This window comes from Pituophis catenifer, unplaced genomic scaffold, assembly GCF_029215685.1.
Source record: "Pituophis catenifer annectens isolate HBS135680 unplaced genomic scaffold, rPitCat1.0.hap2 SCAF_4, whole genome shotgun sequence".
Lineage (NCBI taxonomy): Eukaryota > Metazoa > Chordata > Lepidosauria > Squamata > Colubridae > Pituophis > Pituophis catenifer.
In genome coordinates this window covers 93,741,348-93,755,499 of record NW_027256884.1, presented here as the reverse complement: position 1 = coordinate 93,755,499, position 14,152 = coordinate 93,741,348, and the positions used below count along the sequence as shown (strand labels likewise).

The 14,152-nt window shown below is 36.4% G+C and overlaps 1 protein-coding gene across 1 annotated transcript in view; it reads right to left on the bottom strand.

The window, feature by feature from the left end:
• The window catches only part of PROS1 (protein S), a 38,193-nt gene extending 25,668 nt beyond the window's left edge, over positions 1–12,525 (bottom strand). Inside the window, exon 1 of the mRNA XM_070943745.1 lies at positions 12,202–12,525. Coding sequence (XP_070799846.1) covers positions 12,202–12,286 — 85 coding nt within the window. The 5' untranslated portion in view covers positions 12,287–12,525. The remainder of the gene's footprint in view (positions 1–12,201) is intronic.
• Between the last annotated feature and the right edge of the window lie 1,627 nt (positions 12,526–14,152).

Below are 14,152 nucleotides of genomic sequence, written 5' to 3'. Positions count from 1 at the left end.
AACTCAGATCTATCAGTTTATACATATGCTCCAAAGTGGGGAAAGTCTATCCTTTCATACACTAAATGTCATTGTAGCAATGTTTCTTATATTCCATAAGTAATAAGTATCACAAATGTGCCATGGTGTTAACAGTGTAATTTTGTGTGAAACCTTGTTGCATAAAAATCCTGAACCAGGGGTGAAATGCTCCTGGTTCGGACCGGATCGCCCAATCCGGTAGTGATGGCGGTGGGTGGTTCGGAGAACCGGTAGCAAAAATCCCTGCGCCCCCCCCCCATGCCAGCTGAACTGCAGGATCATCAGAGGCTTTTTTTTTTTTACTTTTAAAAGCATTTTTTCTACAACCTCTTCCGATGAAAAAATGCTTTTAAAAGTAAAAAAAAAAAAGCTTCTGATGATCCTGCGGCTCAGCAAGGATAGTCAGAGACTTTTCTCTCTTTTTTTTGGTTTTAAAAAACAAACTTTATTAGATTTAAAAAAAAATAAAATTGTATAAAACATTCACAACCTTAAAATACAATCAACAGTATCAACAAACAACAAAGTATATATAATGTATATAAGTACAAATATATACAAAAACTTATTTTCTTTTTTTCCTTAATGACGGTGTATAATTATTACTTTTAATTTCTTACTAAATTTTGACTTTACTTCTTTTCCATTGGTTTATCCACTCATACCAACTGTCCCATATCTTAAAATACTGTGAGTCTTCCTTATCTTTCAATTTCAACGTTAGTCTATCCATTTCTGCACATGTATAAATTTTTTGAATTATTTGCTGCTCTGTTGGCAATTGATCTGTTTTCCAGACTTGTGCTAGGGCTAACCTAGCTGCCGTAATTATATGTAATATTAGGTACTTTTTTTCTTTTCTAATGTTTTGTTTAAGCATTCCTAACAAAAAAAATTCTGGTTCTAACTCAATATCCTCCGCAATTATTTCTGATATCCAAATTTTTATTTTTATCCAATATTTCTTAATTTTTGGGCAAAGCCACCAGACATGAAAAAAGGTTCCCTGTGCTTGCTTACATTTCCAACATGTTGGATTGAGATTTGCATATATCCTCGCCAATCTCGCAGTGGCTAGATACCATCTGTATCACATCTTGTAGTGGTTCTCCTTATATGCTACGGATTTTGTTATTCTATAGTTGGTTTCCCATACCCTTTCCCATTCTTCAAATTGTATGTTTTTAACAATATTCCTTGCCCAAGCTATCATTTGTCCTTTGACTAGATTTTCTGCTAGGTCGAATTCTAATAAGTATTTGTAAATCTTTGAAATCAAATTTCCATCTTTAGCTCCTAATAATTTGTCTAGTCGGTTGGGATTTATTTCGATTCCTCCTTCCTCACTATCTTTATTGTATCTAGTTTGTATTTGTAGATAGGGCTACCAATCTATTTCTATACCTTGTTCCCTGAGTTCCTGCCGTGTTTTTAATCTTCCTTGGGGATCCAGTAATTCTTTATATCTTATTAATTTATGGGGGGCTAGTGTGTTGGGGTGCGTTGCCGCCTCCAATGCAGATATCCAGCCGGGAATCTTCATATAATGTTTATTTTTAATTTCAAACCAAGTGCCAATCAGTGAATTTCTTATTATGTGGTTTTTAAAATGTTTACATGTTTTGTTCCCGGCGTTCCACAAGAAGGCATGCCACCTCTTTAATAGATCGTGGCCTTCCAGTTTTAATAGTCTGTAATTATCCAAACTGACCCACTCCTTAATCCATGTTAAACTTGCTGCCTTATAGTATTTTTCTCATGCTAGTAGGCCAAAACCCCCTCTAGATCTATTATCCTGTAATATGTTTAAATTTATTCTTGGTTTTTTCCCCTCCCATACGAATTTTAATATTATTTTATTCAAATTTGTAAAAAAGTTTTTCCCTAATTTAATTGGAATAGTTTGAAATAAGTAGAGGAGCCTTGGGAGTATATTCATCTTTATCACCCCAATTCTTCCTAGCAATGATAACTTTAGTTTCCCCCATCTTTCTAAATCATTTTTAATTTGTTGTACTAACTCTCCGTAATTATTATCTTTTATAGCCACATTCCTAGTTGTCAGATTGATACCTAAATATTTTATCCTCTTAACTGCTTGTAATCCTGATTGTTTTTCTAACTCTTCTATTTGTTTTGCTGTTAAATTTTTAGTTAGTATTTTGGTCTTATCCTTATTGACTTTTAAACCTGCCACCTTACCAAATTTCTCTATTTCTTCTGTTAATTTTAATTCTGTTTCTAATGGATCCTCTATGAAGAATACAAGGTCGTCAGCGAACACTTGGACCTTGTATTCTTCTCCTTTAACCTTGAGTCCTTTTATATTTTTGTTGAGTCTGATTCTTCTAAGTAGATTTTCTAGTGTTAGAATAAAAAGTAGTGGTGAAAGTGGGCACCCTTGTTGTACTCCTCTACTTATTTCAAAAAAATTTGTTAGTTCCCATTGACTAGTATCTTTGCTCTCTGTTTTGTGTATATTGAAACTATCATCTTTTCGAATTTCTCCCCGAATTTCATATTCTTTATTTGTTGTGTCATGAATCTCCAGTTGACCCTATCAAACGCCTTTTGTGCATCCAGAAAAATCAGGGCTACCTGTTTCTCTGGATACACCTCATAGTATTCTATTACATTGATCATAGTCCTTATATTGTTTTTAATTTGTCTTGCCGGTATTCTGCAACCTCTTGGCCGAAGAGGTGGTAAAAAAAATGCTTTCCTGGTCGGAGGGGGGGGGGATTTTTAAAAAAGCCTCTCTGATGATCCCAGCTGAGTTTCCTGATCGGCAAAGAGGTATTTTTTAAAATGCCTCTCGGACAATCCCAGCTGAGTTTCCTGATCGGCAGAGAGGTATTTTTTTAAATGCCTCTCTGATGATCCCAGCTGAGTTTCCTGATTGGCAGAGGCTTTTTAAAGCATTAGAAAAAAATGTTTTGAAAAGTAAAGAAAAAAAAAAGTTGGCCATGCCCATCGTCACATTACCCCCCCCCCACCAAGCCATGCCCACAGAACTGGTAGTAACAAATTTTACATTTCACCCCTGTCCTGAACCCAAACAGCCATGCTGTATGTGTGCATATATCATTATTTTCCTGTTCCTGTAGTTTTTCTGGGTATAGTCAGTTGACACAATCCTAAAATATTTCCAAGAATTGGTTGTAAAAATTTCTCTATCTCTAGATAATGAAGCAAAAAGATAAAGAAATCATTTGTTTGGGAGTCTTGTTTATCAGACTTTATGAAAACTATGCTGTTAGGGTTTGAGAATCAGAATAAAGGTAAGTAAGGAATAAGGAATACAAAGAACAGTTGTCCATTATACTACACAAAGCACATTGAAATAAATACATCCCCATTTCCAATCTGAAATATTGGCAGATATAACAGTCTTGTTACAGTGCCAACACACTGTCAATGCTCTCTTCATCACTCCAATATTGTGAGGAGTAGTTCTTTAGTGAGAAAAATCATTCCCTTTAATAACAAATGAAAGTGATAACTGCTAAGTACATAGTGCTAATTTACAGAGTACTTGTAAAGCACTGGGGGTGGTAGTTTTTAAGTAGATATTGGATAACCATTTGTCTGAAGTGATGTAGGGTTTCCTGCCTAAGCAGGGGGTTGGACTAGATTCCAAGATTCCTTCCAACTCTGTTATTCTGTTTTCTGGTATGTAAGTCTAAGTGCTATTCCTATTGCTAGTTCTACTGCCATATTCACTATCCTCCTTGTAACATTTCAAATTTGTAAATACAGGTAGACCTTGACTTACAAGATTTTGCTTAGTGACTGTTCGAAGCTACAACGGCACTGCAAAAACTGACTTACACACTTATGTTTTTCACACTTATGACCATCATCACAGCATCCCCATGGCCATGTGATTTACATTCAAATGATTGGCAAGTGGTTCATATTTATGACGGCCACAGCGTCCCAGGGTCACGTGATCCCCTTTTGTGACTTTCTGACAAGCAAAGCCAGTGGCGAAGCCGTATTCACTTAACAACCGTGTTACTAATTTAACAGCTGCAATGATTCACTTAACAAACGTGGCAAGGAAAGTCGTAAAATGGGGCAAAATTCACTTCACAAATTTCTCACTTAGCAACATAAATTTGGGGCTCAATTGTGGTTGTAAATCGAGGACCACCTGTAACTGTTTTGTTACGTTCAGTCTGTACAAACTGTGAACATCTGTAAAGAATTTATAAATAGTAAGTATATATTCAAATCTACAAAAAGTGTTATGTTTAATTTTGAAATCATGTAGCAGTTTGGTCAACTGCTGTTTGCATAGGCATTGACTGAGACAAGGAATTTGATCCTTAACCTTTGCAATCAGCTGTAAAAGTTTAAAATAACTGAAGAGTGTTTTCACTGTAGGGAACAGAATACATTTCTGTACATATGTTTAGGTATCTTTTGAATCTGATCTACTTAAGGACAGATGGACATGTCTAAAGATAGAATATATACTAATTTTAGGCGGTAAATATTAATATTGGATTCTTTCCAATCTCTTTCCAATAAAAAATACAGAATATTTGATTATTCTACTCCTTTTTATTAGGATAGAGTTTATTGACTTTCAACAGGTACAGACAGATATAGAGAGTTCAAAAGAAACACATACAGCATAAATACAGCATAAATGTGAAACTTTATTGAGCAATTGTTCAAAATCCTGGATGTTTTCTGTTTTCAAGATCTTTTCTTCTAGTATAGATGACTGAGACAAGTGGCCTTTAATTTTAGATCAATGGAAGTCAAGTGCTCTTCCATTGGTTGTGACATAAATTGACAACAACAGTAGGTGCATATGTACAGGAAATATGCTTAGGAAACAAGACCAAGTAAAAAGTTGATATTATACCTCTATCATGTATCTTACTGTACCAAAAGAAATTAGAAATCACTGCTTTTTGTTTCTTTCTTTTCCTTTTTCCGCTCACTTCATCCCCTCTGCCATCCTCCTTTTTTCCATTATCTTTATTTTATTTCTATTTTATATTAATAAAAAAAACTTTTAATAAACCCTAATTAAAAAAGGGAACCAAGACCACAATTCCTCTTATAAGGAAGATGTGTATAAATGCATAAATTTGCATAAAAAATTAATAAACAAATAAATAAAATTTAAATGACTTCAAAAGCTTAAATATTGGAACAAATCCAACAGGATGATGCTCAAAGATATCAACTGTAAAGAACTTAATTAAGTTTGGGAAAAACAAATACATAAATAAAGCACCAAGGGATATGACTTAGTAACACCATGCATACGAATGATCAAGGAATATTAGTGGATCACCACTAAATAAGTACAAGCATTTTGATGCAACAGCTCAAAAGGCTAACTGACTCATAGGCTAAATTACTAAAGACATTATATCCCAATTCAAGGGAAGGTAATATATTAAAATGCTCTACGGTTATACAAGAATATTTTGATCAGAGATACCATGAACTGAAATCTTAAAACAAAGCTCTATGAGGAGCAGTTATAAAATGCTAGGTAAGTTTAATTTGTAAAAAGAAGGACTAGCCAAAGATAAATAATTGTAGATACGTATCTAAAATACTGTTGCATAGAAGAGGGGAAAGTCTTATTTTATGAAACTGAAGAAGAGTTGAGGAACAAATGAAATGAAAAGAAAAGGAGATTCAGGCTGATTACTAAGAATTTCTGATTTTTAAGTGTTTTAGTGCAGTAGAAAATCTGATCAGAATAGATAGGCTCATCTTAATTGGAGGTCTTGAAAAGGGAGATGTTTAACCTTTTCTTCATTATGGACAGACCCCTTTTAAATACTTTTTGTGGCCATGCATCATGGCCATAGACCCCCAAGAATTAACTCAAGATTTAAATCTTAACATTTCTTCAAGCCTTCACAGACATCCTCTGACAACATCATGGGCCCCACAGACCACAAGTTGAGAACCACAGCTTAGGGAGTAGTGGCTATACAGTAGATGTAGAATACATAGGTTTTGTTTTATGGGAAATGATCTAGTTGTAATGCTTTTATTAAACTTTTAAAATATTTTTGTTGAATTTGTTCTTGGCTGAAGAAGCCATAGTTGAGAAAACCTCTTTATCACACCTATTTTGCTTTTGTTTTTCTATTTTCCTTTTCTAAATTCCTCTTTCTTTATTGCAAACACAATATACATAATAAAGATTTGAATTTTTACTGAATCTGTGACTCTCGTTTTGAAAGTATTTCAAGGAGCTCAATCATTCTTGTGCTCAGTTAAGCTACAGCAGGAGAACTGATGACCCCCTTTACTCATGGGAGCATTTATCTGGAGGAAAATAGGTGGTAGCAGTATTTATCAAACAGGCTGTTCCAGGACTTGTGGAAAGGTGAAAGAGGGATTATTGGAAGAGGGACTCCTTTCTCTCCAGAATTAGACAAGTCAACTCACCACGTCACAGGTATATGTGCATTTGTATGTGCTTTATTACACCATACACAAGTATGACTTGCCAGTAATTATGTAGAGGTTTGTAGCCTTATTCTATTAGAAATTGTTTCTAATAGAAATAATTATTTGTTATATAATCCTGTTGCCTACAGGCATTAACATTTTTTTTAAAACATATTGTTTCAAACGAAGAAGTAATTTAGATGCAGAATATGTATTTTTAAAATCAGTAAAACATAGGCAACCTTATTACTGCTTCGTTATTACAAAAAATAGACCTCTTTTCTTCTGAAAGTGCTAAAACTGGCAGAAAGTAACTAAGAATTTCAGCAATTCTCCTTTGGTGAGTTCTTTTGCCTATCATAGTAAACAACAGAGCAGAAAATCCTTTTGATTCTAAAGTTCAGAGAAAGAATTTGAATCAATACATACATAATCCCTCGAGAGGCTTTAACGTTACTAAATCCAGATCTTGAGAACACGCCATAGCTTTTAAATGTTTCAAAGAGAAATTTTATCAGCATATGTTACTCAGGGTGGGGGAGAATATCTGTATATCTAAAAAGTAGCACCTTAAAACTTAATACAAGTATTACAATATATCAGTTTTTGTGAAGTACAATCTCCTTCTTATTTCTTGATGTAAAGATGTTCTTTGGACATGAACAGGGTACATTTTTGTTCTTTTATTTTACTACCATAGATGTAAGCAAGGATACAGAAGTTATCTACATCTTTAGCAACCATAGTATTACTGTTTCGAATTTTGTAGTATTATAGATTTCTACTTTATCTCAAATATAAAATTTTATGTCATACCTCACATTCTCCATAGGAGTAGCAACTATTTACTATTGTTGTTCAGTCACTCAGTTGTGTCTGACTCTTCATGACCCCATGAACCAGATTACTCTAGGTCTCCACTGTATCCCAGAGTTTGCTCAAATTCATGTTCATTGTGTCAATGATACTATCCAACCCATCTCATTCTTTGCCGTCCCCTTCCCCTTTTGCCTTCAATGTTTCCCTACATTATGAGAGCGCTCATTTTCTAATGAATGCTCTCATAACATTATAATTAGATAAGAGAATATAGCTTATATAATGATTATGATAGCAGCTCAATGCTTGTGTTTAAATGCTACTATGCACGGGATTCAGCTTCAATTATTGTATTCAATTATTTATGAAATTTGAATGCCACCTGACTCCCAAGATCATTGAATGCCCTTAAAAAGATCATCATAATTTGTGAAGCGGTAAAATCAGCTATATCCTTAAGGGTCTATTGTTTTAGCATGCATCCAAGCAAGGTAACTTTTACCAGCTGCTCTCTGGTAATACTACAAAACCTGCCAGTTAACTAAAAATGTCACAATGCTGGGGACGGAAGGAATCTGTACACTTTCTTTACAGGAAGATGGAAATTTAGCTTAGTAAAACTTTCAACCAATGAGTTAATATAATAATGAAACAAGCGGCCCAAAATATACTCTTTTTTGATGTCTTTCTATATTGAGGTTGCTTCTGATAATAGCCCTGATGATTAAGTTATATGTATACAAGTAGTCCTCAATTTACGACCACTCATTCAATGACTTTGCATAGTTATAACTAGCTGAATGAATGGAATTTATGACTGATCCTTTAAGTTCTAACTATTGCAGCTCCTCCTCTAGTCATGTGATTGCCATTTGTGAATTTCTGTGCTGGCTTTCCATAAGCAAAATCTTATTTTATCCATAAGCAAAATGGAGAAGTTGGCAGACACAGTTGCAAGTCACTCTCATAAATCAAGCTCCCTTTTTTCTCTTGATAATCCCAGATATGAAGGAATCTTATTTTCCATAGCAGCCCCTGTCCACTTATATTCCATAGTAGTGCATGCTGGTAGTTCCACACAGCTTGTCCATAGTATAGACTGCATAGTGACCATCTGTGATGCCCCCCAAACAGACTGCAGCTGCCGTTAACCAACCTGTCCCAGTGGCCCATCTTCAGTATGGAGTTCCTGCCAACAGCACTAGCTCACACCTCACAGCACTTGTACAAGTGCCCATGCTCTTGCCTGGAAGTCCCATCTCTTTTGCTTAACAACTACACAGTTCTGCAACCAAGACTGCTGGGATTCCCATGCTAAGTGATGTGGTCAAATAACATTGTGATTTATGATTACATCATTTAGGAATAGAAATTCGGGTCCTAATTGCCATTGACACCTAGGACTTTGTTAGTTGCAAAGTTGTGTCCGACCTATCACAATCCCATGGGCAACATTCCTCCAGGCCTTCCTGTCCTCTACCATCCTCTGGAGTCTATTTAAGCTCATGCCTACTGCCTCAGTGACTCCATCCAACGATCTCATTCTCTGCCGTCCCCTTCTTCTTTTGCCGTCAATCTTTCCCAGCATTAGGCTCTTCTCCAGTGAGTCCTTCCTTCTCATTAGGTGGCCAAAATATTTGAGTTTCATCTTCAGGATCTGGCCTTCTAAAGAGCAGTCAGGGTTGAGCTCCTCTAGGACTAACCAGTTTGATCACGTTGCAGTCCAAGGGACTTGCAAGAGTCTTCTCCAGCACCATAGTTCAAAGGCCTCAATTCTTTGGCAGTCAGCCTTTCTTATGGTACAACTTTCACAGCCATACATTGCAACTGGGAAAACCATAGCCTTGATTATATGTACTTTTGTTAGCAAGGTGATGTCTCTGCTTTTGAGTAAGCTATCTAGATTTGCTACAGCTTTCCTCCCCAGGAGCAAGCGTCTTTTAATTTCTTGGCTGCAGTCCCCATCTGCGGTGATCTTGGAGTCCAGGGAAATAAAATCTGTCACTACCTCCATTTCTTCCCCATCCAGGAATTGAGAGGGACAGATGCCATGATCTTAGTTTTCATAATGTTGAGTTTCAAGCCAACGTTTTCCTTCTTCACCTGCATCAAGAGGCTCTTCAGTTCCTCTTCACTTTCTGCCATTAGAGTGGAATCATCTGCATATCTGATGTTGTTGATATTTCTCCCAGCAATCTTAATTCCAATTTTTAATTCATCTGGCCCTGCCTTTCTCATGATGTGCTCTGTATATAAGTTAATAGGACTACCTGTATGGTAATATAGTTTACCTATAGATGCTCCCTCAATTTTATTTTATGGAATGTCACTGGTAATCAGAAAAATAATCAGAATCATAGTATATTTTTCAATAAAATTTTATAAAATTTTAGAGCCTTGATAGTACAGTGGTTTAGTGCACCCTGTCATTAACAGAGCTGCCTGCAATTTCTGCTGGTTCGAATCTTTCCAAGGCTCAAGGTTGACTCAGCCTTCCATCCTTTCTAAGGTAGGTGAAATGAGGACCCAGTTTGTGGGGGCAATAAGCTGACTTTGTATAAAATATACAAAAGAATGAAGGCTATTGCTTAACGCATTGTAAGCCGCCTTGAGTCTCCGGAGAAGGGCGGCATATAAATCAAATTAAAAAAAAAATATGAGGGTTTAATCCAAAACCATACCATTTTCATTAAACCTATATTGTTTTCATCTAGCCAATTAGGCAACATAGATATCTAGCTTAAAGCTTATTTAAGGCTAATTGGCTTATAATAAGAAAGATAATAAGCTTGATTTTACTGTTAACAGATGTTGATCTTCATTCCTAGGATATTGACTTATGCAACAAAGATAACTGCAACACCTTTGGACTTATCAATCGATATTAACAAAAGGGGACAAAGTTTTCTCTTGAACGTTTTCTTACATTTAGCTGTGCTAATAACTTGGTAATCTCAGAGTCTATAACTAGAGACTGTTCACATGAACATTCTGTATTAAACTGTGGCTGTATAATGGATCCAAAATTATCTGCAGATTGGAAATTAAAATGCATTTCAAAGTTTCAATTGATAGCTAACATCCCAAGACATGCTAGGAGCAATACTTTGAATGCATCCCTCACTTAGTTAAAACAGTGGATGACATCAAAGTAATGGTAGGAATTGGCCCTTGATCTATATAATTTATAATTAACTACTAAAGAGTTATTTACAATAACACACTCAAGGTCAGACCAGCTACAGCATTAGAGACAGTTTCCTGTTATTTTTCCATATATTTACATGATGTGTATATTATATATTTAGATTATATTTCATTTTCTTGGCTTTCTAACTAGTTTGTTCTACAATTACCGATAGATCATTCTAGCTTTTGCTGCAATATGACACTAACTGATGCTGTAATCTCTACCATCCTTATCCTTCTTTTACTGTCTTCTTTTGGCCACTTGAAAATCTGACAACAGGTTATGTCAAGGTCCACGTGCCAAGCCTAAAGCAGTTCTGAAGAAGTTCAGTGGAAGTTAGATTTGTTGTCCTTGATACCATAAGATTCTGAGAACTTTGGTAAATAATGGGTATCTCAGCGTCCTAGTGAAATCTGTAGAAGTCTACATGTTCCATACCTGCAGTATGTTGAAACTGTACCTAAACAGGAAAGTTTCCATACAGATTACTAGAACATACTTAGTCATGGATTTCTCTTTTTTTTCTCTGCAATTTATTTATGAAATTGTTATAGAAGGAAGGGGAAAACAACCAAAACTATATTATACTTAATGAGGAAAAACATGGGCTGCTAATGAATCTGCTTTCATCTCCTAATTTAACCTAAAATTAAGATGTTGATCCTTTTTGTCTTGCAAAGTTGAAGGGCTTATTCAGCTATCCTAGGGACAGCAGAAAACTATTCAGGGATGAAATCTGCTGCCCCTAACTCTTCTGCATCTGTTTCAAGCCCACACAGTCACCTGATTCCCTCCAGGGTAATGAGTAACAAAACCTAACTTTTTTTTTTTACATCTAGAGGCTGCCTTGAATTGTATGAGAATAAGGAACACAACATTACTTTACCATCATTACTGGAAAAGCTAAGCATGGTTTAAGCTTGCGTAGGATGGGCATGTATTGAAGACAATGTTATAAGGCTAGGGAGAAACACATTTTCAGTTACTGAAGATTACTGAAGATTTACTGTAGATGCAAATGACAAAAGGTCATTTAAAGAGGCTGCATGCATTATTTAAATGCATTTGTAGGAAGACAATAATAATTTAAAAAAAACACAATTTGCATCCTCTACATAAAATACTTGTTTAAACTTTTCATTGCAGAAGTAATTGTAGTTTTTAAATACTTTTATTTTTAATATGATTTCACAATACCCCAAATGTCCTCCCTTTCTTTTGCTGGGGTTAGAATTTTCTCTCTCTCTCTCTCATTGCAATGATAATTACTCATTCTCCTGTAGCCTCATTACAAATATGGTTGTTTATGGAGATGGAAAAGATATTTGCTTAGTGAAAAAAAAATAAATCAGATCTTTCAGAGTTTAAGGGACACATCAGAACCTCTCGGACATTCCTGGCAACAAGGAACCAGGTCCACCTAAGCCTGCGATGCCATAAACTAGAACAACGTCCCATTAAACTCCGTGAAATTTATTTTATTGAGTAAACGTGCAAGTAATCAGGTTGCATTGCATCCCTAGGAATTCGAAGGACAGAGACTTCTTTTCACAGAAAAGGTTATACAGTAGGTCGGTATAGAATTCTTTCCGTTACTATTCTTTACAATCTCTTCCAAAAGACAGCTTGAGGAAGAAAGCACAAAAACAGGTCCAAATTAACTAAAAAAAAAAAAACCCGCGGAAGCCCCACTGAAACTGTCGAAAGTTGGAAAGCAGACTAATGTTACTTACACGTCCTTGCCTCGGAGAGGGAGATCGCGATCGTTGTAATCAAGAGGCAGTAAATAAGCAGGCAAATAATGTCCAGGAGCCTCATTCTGAGAAGCTGAGAGTTAGTAAGCGAACTGGGTCTGCGTTATCTTCTTTTGGAGCTAGGAAGCGGATGCTGGCATCGGCTCTCAGTTGGCGTTTGGCTGTTCACACGGTGCCGGGAAGCGAGGACAATGTTCTGCCCGGTCTAGTCCTCCTGCGGAGCGGGAGGGAGAGGAGACTGGTTGGGGGAATGGCCTCATTCGAAGGCAAGACAGTTCCTGGAAGCGGTCCTGTCCATTTCAAGTGGTGGGTAAACAGGAAGGCCGAGGGGAGGACATTATGGCACTGGCCCAGAAGCTGCTCGTTGCCAATAACACAGAAAAGGGCAGCTCACCTTCAACTCGTTCCTCTTTCCAAAATCAAAGCTGCCCTTCGGCTAGCGTGAGGCTGTATTTGCACAGCGTGCTGGAAATGAAGCCATCAGAGTTTTAAGCACGTGAGATCTCAGCCTCTCTGGCTGATACCCCAGCTCTGTTTTACGCAATCTCAAGACAATTGGTTTTGCTGAATAAATCGGTGCATTGAATTTTTGGAAAAGGTGTCATGTGATGTCCACTGTTTACAGTACATAAGGTTTCAATTTTAATGTAACAAGGCTTTTTGAAGACTATCCTCCAAAGACATCAGTGAATTGCTATGTATGGCTTTAAATGAATTGCTACCTAAGTATCTCAGTCTTGGCTTTAATTACATATTACAATTGAATTCTGACTAGAGATAGCTTATTGATGAACAAGGAAGAAATTTGCATGGCATCTTAAGTGTCATCTGTTGGTGAATCCTAAGATTCCCCAACAGATTTTTTTTTAGAAAAAAAATCTAAAGAGACACATAAACTTGTATTATAATGCTGCAGTCCTACATGGACCTGCTTGTCAATGTTACACTCCAAATGCTAGCAAAATCGTGACCTATTGGTGAAGATGCACATGATTTTTTTGTGGCCAAATAGTCACTGAAATATCTGCAATTCTTAAGGCAGTCATTTTGAGATTTTGGGGGGAGGGAGGAGGGTCTCAAAATAATGTTTGATGGACTGCATGGAGCTCCTTTTTTTGTAGCCCTGATGTTCAGGTTTGAACTGTAACCAGTTTATTTTATTTATTTATTTGTTCGATTTATATGCCGCCCTTCTCTGGAGACTCAGGGCGGCTTACAATACCCTTCATACTTTTTTGTATATCCCTGCTTAGTAGGGCTTTGGCCTCCCCTCAGCGGTCTTCTTTTTTATACAAAGTCAGCTTGTTGCCCGCACAATCCGGGTCCTCATTTTACCTACCTCGAAAGGATGGAAGGCTGAGTCAATCTTGAGCCTGGTGAGATTTGAACTTGCAGTAATTGCAGGCAGCTGGTGTTACTTAACAGCACTTTAGTCTGCTGCGCCACCAAGGCTCTTGACATACACTTTCATGTATTGGAATCATTTTGCCTCTTTAAGAGTTTGATCATTCTAGAAAAGTATAGAAAAAGGACAGACAGAGCGAGGGAGCAGAGTCTAAAATTATCAGCCTGGAGTTTTTACATTTCCATAAAAGATTTAAGTCCAATTTTTCTTCAATTCCATTCACTCTCATCTGGTATGAATATGATGTTGGCTGTTAACTGACTATATTCATGCACAATAAAACTGGAACTTAATGTGTATACCTGATTCTTGGCACCTGACAGAAAGCCTCAGCAAGAGTAGTAGCTTGGCTGATACCTGAAGCTTCAGGGAGTTCCAAAGCTGTTGGTTACACCAGGAAGTTGAAAAAAATTGTCCTGGAAAAAGGCAAGTTTTGTAAGCTTGCCAAGATAAGTGTCCAGATATACTCACAATTTTTTAAAAATTACTTCCTGTAATAGGAGATATTTGTCTGATAATTGTCAA